The 12170-nt window shown below is 41.2% G+C and overlaps 1 protein-coding gene across 1 annotated transcript in view; it reads left to right on the top strand.

Moving 5' to 3' along the window:
• The window catches only part of LOC125374223 (protein mono-ADP-ribosyltransferase PARP14-like), a gene marked incomplete at its 3' end in the record, with an annotated part of 31661 nt that extends 19570 nt beyond the window's left edge, over nucleotides 1–12091 (top strand). Inside the window, exons 5-16 of the mRNA XM_048385155.1 lie at nucleotides 674–856; nucleotides 1017–1328; nucleotides 2074–2316; nucleotides 4408–4647; nucleotides 6028–7788; nucleotides 7974–8262; nucleotides 8821–9044; nucleotides 9718–9797; nucleotides 10138–10359; nucleotides 11031–11246; nucleotides 11721–11823; nucleotides 11954–12091. Of these exons, the coding sequence (XP_048241112.1) occupies nucleotides 674–856; nucleotides 1017–1328; nucleotides 2074–2316; nucleotides 4408–4647; nucleotides 6028–7788; nucleotides 7974–8262; nucleotides 8821–9044; nucleotides 9718–9797; nucleotides 10138–10359; nucleotides 11031–11246; nucleotides 11721–11823; nucleotides 11954–12091 (4011 nt within the window). The remainder of the gene's footprint in view (nucleotides 1–673; nucleotides 857–1016; nucleotides 1329–2073; nucleotides 2317–4407; nucleotides 4648–6027; nucleotides 7789–7973; nucleotides 8263–8820; nucleotides 9045–9717; nucleotides 9798–10137; nucleotides 10360–11030; nucleotides 11247–11720; nucleotides 11824–11953) is intronic.
• Nucleotides 12092–12170: the final 79 nt, after the last annotated feature.

Below are 12170 nucleotides of genomic sequence, written 5' to 3'. Positions count from 1 at the left end.
GTTAAAAGATATTGATGTCACAGAATGAAATGAACACCATCTTCCACAATTTAGATATCTCGATCAAGGAACGCACAATACACATAAGAATCGAATGTAATATCTTTCCGATATATGCGCATATGTATTTTGGCAAGTCTCAATCAAGGTCAATTTAAGTCATATGTCGTCACAGTGCTAGACTGTGGAAAAAATATACACGACGTCATCCATTGTTCATGACGTCACAAATCGATTACACTACGTAAGGCTGCCTTCATTTTTCTTCATTTTCTCTCATTAAATGTCAATGAATAATACATAGGACTCTACCTACCCTTAACTCAGAAGTACTGATGATCTATCCCTCGTGAATGGATGGTGCAGGTCCTTCACGAAAGGCTCGGGATAAACATCATTCATTTACTCGAGACAGAGCATCAGTAATTCGTCGTAGCTTGTTGTCTAAAGAGTTCTGAGTTGTATACTGACATTGAAGTCCTTCCTTGGTTTAACGGGTATATGATTTGAGGCCTTCATAGCATTATAACTAAGTATTGTAAACCTCTGAAAAAAATTAATTGGCCACATGCTTACATGGTATTTTCCAGCTATTGTGACCAATCTGAAATTTTGGTTTTCGAAATATTTATAAATAAATTATTCATGCATATGTTAATCGTTTCATTAATAGCCACACCAGAGGACTGTCCCACTATCCTGGAAGTGAAAGGTATACTGCCCTCCACGACTGAGGATAGTGTGAAGCTGTATTTTGAAAACAGGCGGAGAAGTGGTGGAGGAGAGGGAGAGGTGGTTAAGGTGGATATGAAGAAGGGGAAGAACAAGGCTCTGGTCTTCTTCAAAGATCCTGAAAGTAGGTTTCTGTGTACACTTTTAAAAGTTCGTATTAACACTTGGTAGTAATAACACTCGGAACCCCATCTACATAAAACAATACTACAGTGACAGGCAAATTAGTCCCTTGGATTTTCATCGGTGTAATATGGAAATAACGGAGGCCATCGTTTTTTTAGCTGCAGAACGTATCCTCAAAATGAAGTCCCATCTGATTAACAAACAACGTGTGGAGGTTTTGGCTTACACGGAACCCCCCTGCCATACGTCCGGTGCTGCTGCTGCTGATGATGATGATGACGATGATGAAGACGATGAAGATGATGACAAACAAGAACAGAGCACTATTGAAGTTCGGGGATTTGAACCTAATACAAACCCTGAAACTCTGGAACTTTACTTTGAAAACACTAATAGAAGTGGAGGCGGAACGGTGACAGGAAGTGAAAGAAAGGATGATGTCATCTTCATTACGTTTGAGTCTCCAGAAGGTAATATTGACTCCTATGTTTTTGTAATACATAATTGACGATGTTAAATGATTTTCGATGTTTGTTTACAGAGAATAAACTGAAGGTGAGGTGAAATGTTGTTTAATAGTACGCGCGTGCGTGCGTGCGTGCGTGCGTGCGTGCGTGCGTGCGTGCGTGTGTGTGTGTGTGTATTTTAGTGTATGTGTATACATTGTGTGTTTTGTGAATGTGAACGTCAGTCCATGTATGTTTTGTCATATGTGTTGCGTGTGCCTTGGCGTTAACGCCATGTCGATGTGTGTATGTCTGTGCGTGCGTGTGTGCGTGCCTGCTTGTACAAGCCCGGTTTAATAGTACGAGCCAGATGAGATACCATGGCTCAGAATAACATGGATACCCCAGTCACTCACAATATGCTGACTCCAGCCTTGTCCAAGTCCTTGTTTTATCCCCGTAATGCCCGTCAGGCAGGGTAACAAAAAATACCATCTTTCGTTGTAATGCGTCGGGGAAACGAACCACACACCTCTGAGGACAGACCAGAGATTCATTTGAAGCCATTCCCAGACACATGCATATTATCCAAGCAGAGTCTGTTATGGGTCTGTAATGTAAAGCATGAGCTTTAATAAAGTGTTCAATGCAATTATTGCACTATTTTCAATTATTATAACATGATTAAACACAGTTCACACACGAATGGTCTTATCTATTAAAACAATTATATCATCTTGTTTTACAAATTCATTATTTCTGTGTTCAGTGGTCCAAAAAGTACTGAAAAGGAAACACAAGGTCGATGGAGCAAATCTGACACTGAAGTTACATCGCCCAATACCTTGCTACAAGAACAGGTTTCTTGTGACTGGCGTGAGCAGCACAACTAACAAGGAGAACTTAATGCTCTTGATGGAAGCACGGGCACATGGAAGCATCGTTACTGAAGTCCTGTATGGGGAAGAGCCCGGGAAAGCATTGGTAACTTTTGAGGATCACAATTTCCCAGGTAAGAGATAACATTATACATATTGTAGCGCAGCTACGTATAATCTACAAGAACTACAGTACATGTAGTTAGTCATGTGGTGAGTCTGCTTGGATTGGCAAAGAAATGGAATTTGGGCAAGAAGTTTATCTTAAGCTTCGGGTATGTCGATGATCTTATCTGATCTGATACCGTTCAGTTCTAATTCAAATAGCCTCTTCTCTTCCTATGATTTACCCACCTGAATCAGAAATATAAAGAGTCCAGTGAAACCGTCTCATCTGTTTCATATCAAGATCTATGTTTAAAGATTCGGAGTAACAATATCTATCCAAGACTGTATGACAAGTAGGATGACTTCCACTTTCCAAAAGTCAAATAGCAGTTCCATCCCTTGGGGTCTACATTTCACAAACTTTGAGGTACAATCAAGCATGCTCTTCCTATGAAGATTTCAAAGAGCGTCATACAACGCTTACTTAAATGTCCTTTGATCTGCCTTACATTTCAATATTCACGGCTTGAGTAAAGCTTTCCAAACGTTTTAAAGTAAACACATGGAGGACAAGTATAATGTTCGATACCGTTTGCAAGTTTACTTTACCGTATGTTCCCGTGGTTATTTTTTAGATGAACAATCTATGAATGAATATTGCCTTTGCAATTTTTGTTCCACCGGTGCCACCTGTAGGGAATTATACGCTCATCTTTTCGCGAACAGGGGGCACGTGTGGCCCTGTCGTCTAAGGCGCCGAGATTCGATGTGCAGAATTGCGTCCCTTGGGCACGCCAGAAACCTGTGATTGTGGGTTCGAATCCCGGTTCACCCCGATTATGTTTCTAGGTTTGTCAGCACCATACCCATGCTCGTGGGTTTCACCGAAGTGGTAAACGTCCGAGACCTGCATCACTTCGGGCTTTCCTCCCACATTAAGCTGACACGCCGCGATATAACTAATACTGCTGCGTTAAACCCAACTCACTCACTCAATATTCGCGAACGCCTTGTATCATCACTATTTGGTAGTGATTCATAAGCACATGCTTATAAGATAGTCGAAATCGTAAAATCGACTCGAGATTTATTATGAATAAGGAAATGGTTTAATTTAGTTTATCCATGTCATTGTAACATTGAAGTGATTCATACAACAGATGCCCACCTAGTTGTGTTCAAATTAAGACGAAAGCTCATGTTTTCCCTTTTTCGTTATTACAACACTATTCTAACATCGTTACAAGTGTAACGGGTTACACTAATATCTGTACCTGAGGAGAAAATCTGTGAGGGGGTTTAACGTCGCGTTCACGATTATTACATCTTTATAACAACGTGTATGCACGTGTGTGTGCATTTGCGCGTGCGTGCGTGTGTGTGTTTGTACGAGTTCATACTGATGTCAGTTGTATAGTGCTAGCCAACTGATATATCATGCCGCAGTTTAACATGGATACCCTACTCAGAAACAAGATACTTACTTCGAGCCGACCAGTTCTTGATTTAACTAGGCAGGGTAACAACAAACACCATATTTTGGTATGATGTGCCTTGCTGGTAGACACTGTCCACGAGACCAAGAGACATATTAAAGATGAAAATAGATAGATTATGAAACATTTAAATGAACTCAACGTCAAGCTATCTACGACCGCCTCCATGGTCTAGTGGTAGAGCGTCCACCCGGAGAGCGGAAGGTCCGGGGTTGAATCCCCGGCCGCGTCATACCAAAAGACGTTAAAAGATGGTACTTGTTGTTTCCATGCCTGGCGCTCGGCATTTAGGGGCTAAAACAAGGACTGGTCGGCTCGGAGTCAGTATACTGTGTCTGAGAGGGGTATTCATGTTAAACATGGTATCTCAGTCTGCTAGCACTATAAATCGGCACGGTATCTCAGTGTGCTAGCACTATAAATCGGCATCAGTCCGGACTAGTACAAGCAGCCACACACACACACGTGCATGCACGTCGCTATATAAGTGCAATAATCTTTGACGCGACGTTAAACCCAATTTCACCTCACCTCAATCTATGTACAAGTGTAAACAACATTCTATCGGTATCGTTTGATAGTAATTAACAATTATAGCTTCCTTATCATCTCACCTTTCAGACTTCGAAAGATTGCAAGAAGAGTGCAGGAGAAGGAAGTCTGGCGGACAACACATCATGGTTCATAAAGTACCTGTATGTGACAGTGTGGTTGTAAGGGGACTGAAGGCAGAGTCGACTGAAGACACTGTGCAATTATACTTTGAAAATATAAGATCTGGCAACACTGATGGAATCCCAGCTACAGCCTCCTTGCACAATGGTGATGGGTATTGCATTGTCAAGTTTGAGGATTATAGAGGTAATTTAAATTTCATCTGTTCGATGTAGTGAGTGAATTCGTATGGTTTAACGTAACTTTGGGAAGCATTTTAGTTATGTGTCTGCGTGTCAGCTTTATGTGGAGGAAGCCCGAAGTGATGCATGTCTTAGATATTTACCACTGGTGAAACCCTCAAAGGAATATAGAAATATAATCAAGCTGTCGGCTGGGCCACCCATGCCCAAAAAAATAGAAAACACATCGAGACATCACTACCAATATATCAGTACAGCCATACCGTGAGTGAGTGGGTGGGTGAGTGAGTATGGGTTTACGCCGTTTTTAGCAATATTCCTGCAGTATCACGGCCGGGGACATCAGAAATGGGCTTCACACGTGGTACCCATGTCGGGAATCGAACCTGGGTATTCGGCGTGCCATACCGCCTGGCATGGGTACAATGTAGCACGTAATGATGACTAGCTTAATTGAGAACTTCTCAACTTAATTATTGCCCTCAGCTGACTGTGCCAACCAGGGCCCCTTGCCTGGTGTGATATGATTGGCTTATTTTATATGAATTATGCATTTATGTGTTATGACTTTCAAACATCTCGTACATGTATTATATGAAATGTTGATAGTGAAGCGAATGCTTGGAGTCCTCTGAGTGTTTAAAGGATTGCAGTCCTATCCATATTTTGACTGTTTACAAAGCGTGAAGATCCGGGTAAGAATAGGTCTTCAGCAATCCATGCTTGCCGTAAAAGGCGACTATGCTTGTCGTAAAAGACGATTAACGGGATCGGGTGGTTAGGCTCGCTGACTTGGTTGATGCATGTCATAGTATCCCAATTTCGTCAATCACTGGATTGTCTGGTCCAGATTCGTTTATTTACAGACCGCCGTCATGTAGTTGGAATATTGCTGAGTGCAACTGTTTACTTTCTTGTATTCTCTGAGCTTATGTCATTGCAATATAATGCCAACTTTGGCGTGAGACTCGATTTCTGATATACTGTGGAGTTAAACACTATTTATAATCTCTCTATCACGGCGTGTCAGCTCAAAGCCGGACGTGGTATAGGTCGGGTCGACCTGGATTCGAACCCATAATCATGTTTCTGAGGTGCCAAAGGGACGCAAAACTGCGCAGCGAGTTGCGGAGCCTGAAACGATTGCGACACCTGTACTCTCATATGGTACAGGTAGAATTGGTAGGGGTAATAAAATGTGCATGTTCTGACACATGGGCCATGGCGTGTTTATATCAGCAACAACCCCTACCCGATACCCTGCTGTGTCATCAAAGTTCGATGCAACAGAACTTTTGCTGCATCATCAATAAAATTATATATATTTCATTTATTGATCTAACTTCAGTCTGAAATCAGATGAATATGTGTTTTCTGGTTTCAGCCATAGATAAAATCCTTCCAAAGCAACACACGATTGGTGGTGCAAAACTGACTGTGACGCTTTACATGGAATGTCTTGGACTAGGCAGTGAGGATACGGATGGATCTTGGTACACACAACCAAAACCATTTACTGTCCAAGACCTTGACGAAACCAAATGTAGGTTTCTGCAAACCTCAAAGACTGATAAGGAGGAGCTCAAACGGAGACTGAAAGAGCGACATGCCGAAATCATATGGCTATCTGTCTTTTCTGCAACGATGACATGCACGCTCAACAAGGATGCCCCAAATGCTGTCAAGCTAGCAAAATCTTGGCATAAAGACACAGAGGACTATCTGAAAGGTTTTATTGATCACTTTAAAACTGAAGAATTTACAACCCTTGAACAGATGTGGGGGGATGTGAAGAAGAATTTGACCGATATCCCCAAGTCAAACTCTGTTCTCGTTGATACGTTTGATGCAGAACATAAGGTGATAGTAGTCGGTCATGCCAGAGAAGTACAGCAAGTCGGTACCAAAGTGAAGGAAACTGTAGAAGGCGTAGAGAACGAATTCAAAAGAAAACAGAAGGAGATTACTGAGCCGATCAAATATTTGAAGCCACTTCAGCTCCAGCTCCTTGAGATGGATGGATATGTAGCAGATATTGAGAAGCGGTATCCTACAGATTTGAAAGTGACCATCAATGTCGAACGTAACGAGATGATTTTCAAAGGTCAAGTGAACGAAATCAACGAGTGTAAAGTTTTAATGTATGAGAGATGTACGAGTTACAGTTCACAAAGACTTACACTTTCCCAGGGACTGGTTTCCTTTCTAGATCAAAAGGACGTGAAGACTATGGTCATGAACAAACTGAAGGATAAGAAGATCAATGGAGTATGGGATATTGAAAGCAAAAATGAAACTGTAATTGTCATGGCAACGACGGAAGAAAATGGTGCTGCTCTAGGGCGAACGCTCAAAGAGATGATCGTAGAGCATCGTGAGCCAATTGATGAAGAAAATACCTCCCTTTTGTCTTCTGACAAGTGGGCAGCCTTTCAAAAAGCAGCAGTGGCGAGATATGGCAGTTTTGTGAGTCTAAACATTGACCGGAAGGCCTCCCATGTTGTAATTGTTACCTTTGACAACACAATTAATGAAATCAAAGAGGAGGTTCGCAACTTTATCCTACAGAACTCGGTGTATAGGCAGATAGTGAAAATGCCCAGCCCAGTCTACAGATTCCTTCGTGTGTATAGAGAAAGCGAGCTCAATGATATCAGCCATGACATGGTGAAACACAGTGGCAAACTGGACTACAAATCGACAGCACAACAGATAACAGTTAGTGGCTGCCAGGAGGCCCTTACCAACGCTGTGCAGGATTTGACAAGTCTTGCAAGGAAAGTCATTAATAAGAAACACACCCTCAGGAAGTCTGGGATCGGAAGGTTCATCAATTCTGAGAATGGGAAGAAAGGCATTGGCTTAACAGAGAAAGAGAGTCAATGTATCATAGAAACGTCATTTGATGAATCAGTCAAAGTAAGAGTCGAAACGATTGGCGTAATACCTGCCTCAGTCTCTTCTTCCCCACGGGGTAGAAACCCAACTGGGACCAGAGTTATCGCTAGCTGTGACATAGACTCGAAAAGAAGAATTGATGTTGTCATAGGTGATATCACAGCTTTGGAGGTTGACGTCATCGTCAATGCAGCTAACAACAGGTTAGATCACATTGGAGGATTGGCAAAAGCCATAGCAGATAAGGGTATGTATATTGTTTTTATTTAATGTTTTTATGATGTATATGTGTTGTGATAGGACATGATTAATTCAAACATACAAACAACTTGTTGTGATTTTGTCAATATACACAACCTGATAACAATACCAGGCAATTTCAAGGATTCCTACCCTTTCACATCTAGTTTACAATAAACATCATGTTATCAGGTGGACCTACAATTCAACGGGAGAGTGATGAATACACTAAGAACAAAGCTAAGAACAAGGCTTTGAGAGCGGGGGATGTTGTAACTACTGGTGCAGGACGTCTCCCCTGTAAAATGGTTGCCCATGCCGTCGGTCCGTGTTGGTCTGGTGGTCATGCTGGAGAGGAAAGAGACCTGAAAGATGCCATCATGTTAAGCATGGAGAAGACAGACAGACATGGATACAAGTCTATTGCGTTACCTGCTCTTAGTGCTGGGATATTTGGGTACCCAGGAAATCTTGCTACAAGGTAAGATCAAGACTGAATGGTGTCGTCTAGACTTGTGTCTTTACAAAGTGTACCTCACAAATGCATTATGTCTAAAACAACGTCACGAAATGCCTTTTAGTTTGTTCAATTAACTGAAATAGATAATATTTCAAAACGTTTGACATGTATGTTGTGGAGTGAGTGAGTGAGTGAGTGAGTGATGTGGTTTACGCCACTTTGATATTCCAGTTATATCATTTATGTGCTTGGGAACGTTCAGGTGAATGAGATATGCATTCATGTCAATAAAGTTGTGTATGTCATTCGTACATGATACTTACGTTCATCAACCAAATCAAATCAACCTTGCCATCAACTCGAAACGTTGAACTCATTGAAATCCTCAAGTGTATGTTAGTCTCGTAAATGAGAAACCACATTTTAACTCATATGCACATACTATTCTAATGCTATTTTTATAACAAATAATAAGTAAATATGCACACGAATGGTGTGTTTTCGGGACTCTATTGCAGGAACATCTAACTACAGTCAATATCCTTATTTCTAGATGATTAGTTTCATGTCTCTTTTCAGGCACATTGTTGAGGCCATTAAGAAATTCTTCACTCTGGAGAGTCCAAACAGCGGCGTGACGAATGTGTACCTGATTGACATGAGCGGGAAAACCACCCAGCTGTTCGCCGAGGCTCTACAGTTCGTGTTCAGTGATCGAAGAGTGGCGCTGACACAGAGCAACAATACAACTGATTTACGCCCTCCAATAGCTACAAAACCCAAACCAGTCACTGGTGGTGTCCGTAAATATTTTTTGGAGTTGTTCGAAGCTTAAGATATGTAATATAACTAGCTCTTTTTCTAGTGACCGCCTCCGTGGTCTAGTTGATACAGCGTCTTTCTTTGTCGGTGGTTCAATCCCCTGGTGTTTCATACCTAAAGACGTTAAAAGATGGTACTTGTTGTTACCCTGCATGGTGCTCAGCATTTTGGGAATAAAACAAGGACTGCTCAGCCTGGAGTCACTATACTGTGCCTGAGTGGGGTCTTCATGATACACGCCAGCATGTTATCTAAGTTGCCTAGCACTATAAAATGGGCATTAGTCCAGACTAGTACCGGCAGCTACGAACAGATGCATGCCCATAGCTGTATAAGCGCAATAATCTAGAAGGCTAAACCTCATTTCACCACACACCCCTTTCTCTCTCAACTATGAGTTTTTTAAATATTGAGTTACTTGGGCCTTTTAAAGCTGTTTTTGACGGTATTCAGTGTTTAATCATTACACCTACGAGCATAGTCACGGTTCTGGCAACCCAAGGTTGTCTTTATGAGTTACCTTCACTTAGAATGTGCACACAAGTCAGTGTTTGTGGCACTCAGGGTGCTTACAGACAATTCCCTGTCTGACATCATGTTACTTGAATATTGATTTGATTAGTACATGGTGGCTGTGTTTCTTTCTCTCACAAGGTGTCCTTCCAACTCAAGGACAAAAAGCATCTTCACACAGCAAAGTGACAATTGTCAAAGGCGAAATTGCGAAACAAAAAGTAAGTATGGTATATTAAGTGCTAAGCTGTGTAATATGATGATCGCTCTGTCTTGTGTAGTGCGTGTCTTTCAATTGCAATGCTTTGCGTGATGTATTAGAAGTCTTAAATGGATGATGAAGTGAAGGAACAGTAATAAGGGTACTCATGTTGGCATCTACATTAAGCTTTCCCAATCAGTATAAACGGTCTTACTATTGTGTTGCTATTGTAAGTCAACTAAGATGTTATCTGATCATTGAAATTGTAGATATACACAGAAACACGCCCGAGCACCTTCTTTTTTATTTCATATTATCGCAGTCTCAAAGTTTTTGTAATCAGCAAGCATTTTCAATAGGCTGATGCTATCATAAACTCAACGTCCAACAACCTTGATCTTAACAACGGAGCTGTGTCCAAGTCGATTCTGAAAGCTGCAGGGAACACAATACAGGATGAGCTGTCAGTGAAGTATCCCCAAGGAATAAAACCGGGAGATGTTGCTGTCAGTTCTGGAGGAGACTTGGGATGTCGTGTGTATCATGCCTGTCTGTCCACTGCAAGTGCCTCTAGTTCTGATGTAAGTTAACCCAGTTATTTTTGTATCTCTGAATCTGAAGCGTCTTTTGTAACCAACAATTCAGCCGTTTTGGTTTATTAGCCTGATAAAGTTAAGTGAGCTTATGTCGTGTCCTGTTTTGACCAGTGGCTATCATTCGTCGTCCGTCGTAAACATCTTCTCCTTGGAAACCATTCCAGTGAAACTGAACTTTCATATGCTTCTTCCCACCAATGACAGCCCAATTTGTTCAAGAGCTAATCTGATTTTCACTATGGCCGTCTCGTTAGCCATATTGGCAAAGCTATTTATGGCCATTATTCAAACATGTTCTTTCATAATAAAATAAAATTTGGTATACGTTTAGTTAGCAGTGGTGCTCCAAACATAGGTTCCTTTTTCACGATATTCAAAACTTTGATCCTATTTTTTACACTTTGACCATGCCTGTAAATTCGTAAAGCTCGTAAAGCTTCACACTTGAAACATCATCTCCTCAGTGACCACAACCCCAATGGGGCTAAAATGTCACATACCTGTTCCTAAAAATGATGACACCCCAATTTTTTCAAGAGGCTCGAATCCTATCTGACATAGCAACCATATCAAGAATCTATTTGTGGACATTCATGAAAGATGGTATTTGTTAAGATGGTATGTATTTTTCTCCATATTGCCTTTCCCCTGAACAGGTTCTTCAGAATATCATTCTGAAGTGTTTGCAAACAGCTTCTGATGACGGATGCCGAACCATTGCCTTCCCAGCCCTAGGCACAGGGAACCTGGGCTATGCACCTGACTTCGTGGCTCAGACTATGTACACAGTTGTCAATAACTTTCAAGAGAGAAGCACCGCACTGGAAGAAGTTCGAGTAGTGATTTATCCATCAGACAAACAAGTCATCCAGGTAAGAGATAACACATAATTACAGCATTATTATTATTATTATTATTATTCCATCATTCCAAACTGACTTTCGCGTGAGATGTAGTATGGGTGTGATCAAACATATTTCCATGTGTTAGAAAACAACACCTGATGACAAATGACGAACCATTGCGTTACTAACCCTTGACATTGGGAACTTTGGCTCTGCAACTGATTTCATGGTTCAGACTATGTACACAGTTGCAAAGGAGATAAGGCTGTAATTGCATTCTATCACAACGCTTTGCGTGTCATTGTGAGTTTGTGACGTCACCAGTTACCATAAAAAGGTCGAAGATTCATGCGGGATGACCTGATAGAATCTCACACTCATACTGTTATTAAAAGACACTCGATGGAGATTCTTAATCTTAAACAAGGAATATATTTTATTTTGTGTTATTTCTGTACTCAAAGAGTATGTATGTGTTTTCTTTTTCAATCCTTCACAAAGGCCTTTGAAAAGTATAAAAGACAAATGGAGACAGGAGAGATAACTGAGCCAGCAGTTGGGATAAAGGATCGCCGTTCTTTCTTTGAACAACTGAGCACTGAAGGTATGCAGAGACTTTTGTTTTCTGTGTTGAGGGAAACCATTTATTGTTCTTTTGTTGAAATAGGGACAGTATCTCGTTCATTAAATTGTTCAGTTATATTTGAATACATACATTTTAACTTGTATTGAAGATTCATTGGTATCCGAGACTGAATCGGACGGACTTCAGATTGGACGGCTCAACGTTCAGATCAAACAAGGGGACATAACCAAGGAGGACGCTGACTGCATCGTCAACAGTACAAACCCTGACCTGGACCTACAAAGAGGTAAAACAAGAGCGGATTGACGCTGTAGATCAGTAGTAGTTTGTATTGCTTGTTACCGTTAAACTGTTAGAAGGATATC

This window comes from Haliotis rufescens, unplaced genomic scaffold, assembly GCF_023055435.1.
Source record: "Haliotis rufescens isolate VD_foot unplaced genomic scaffold, xgHalRufe1.0.p SCAF_54, whole genome shotgun sequence".
Classification (NCBI taxonomy): domain Eukaryota; kingdom Metazoa; phylum Mollusca; class Gastropoda; order Lepetellida; family Haliotidae; genus Haliotis; species Haliotis rufescens.
Note: the sequence above shows the minus strand (reverse complement) of the source record. Positions and strands in the feature narration are given on the sequence as shown.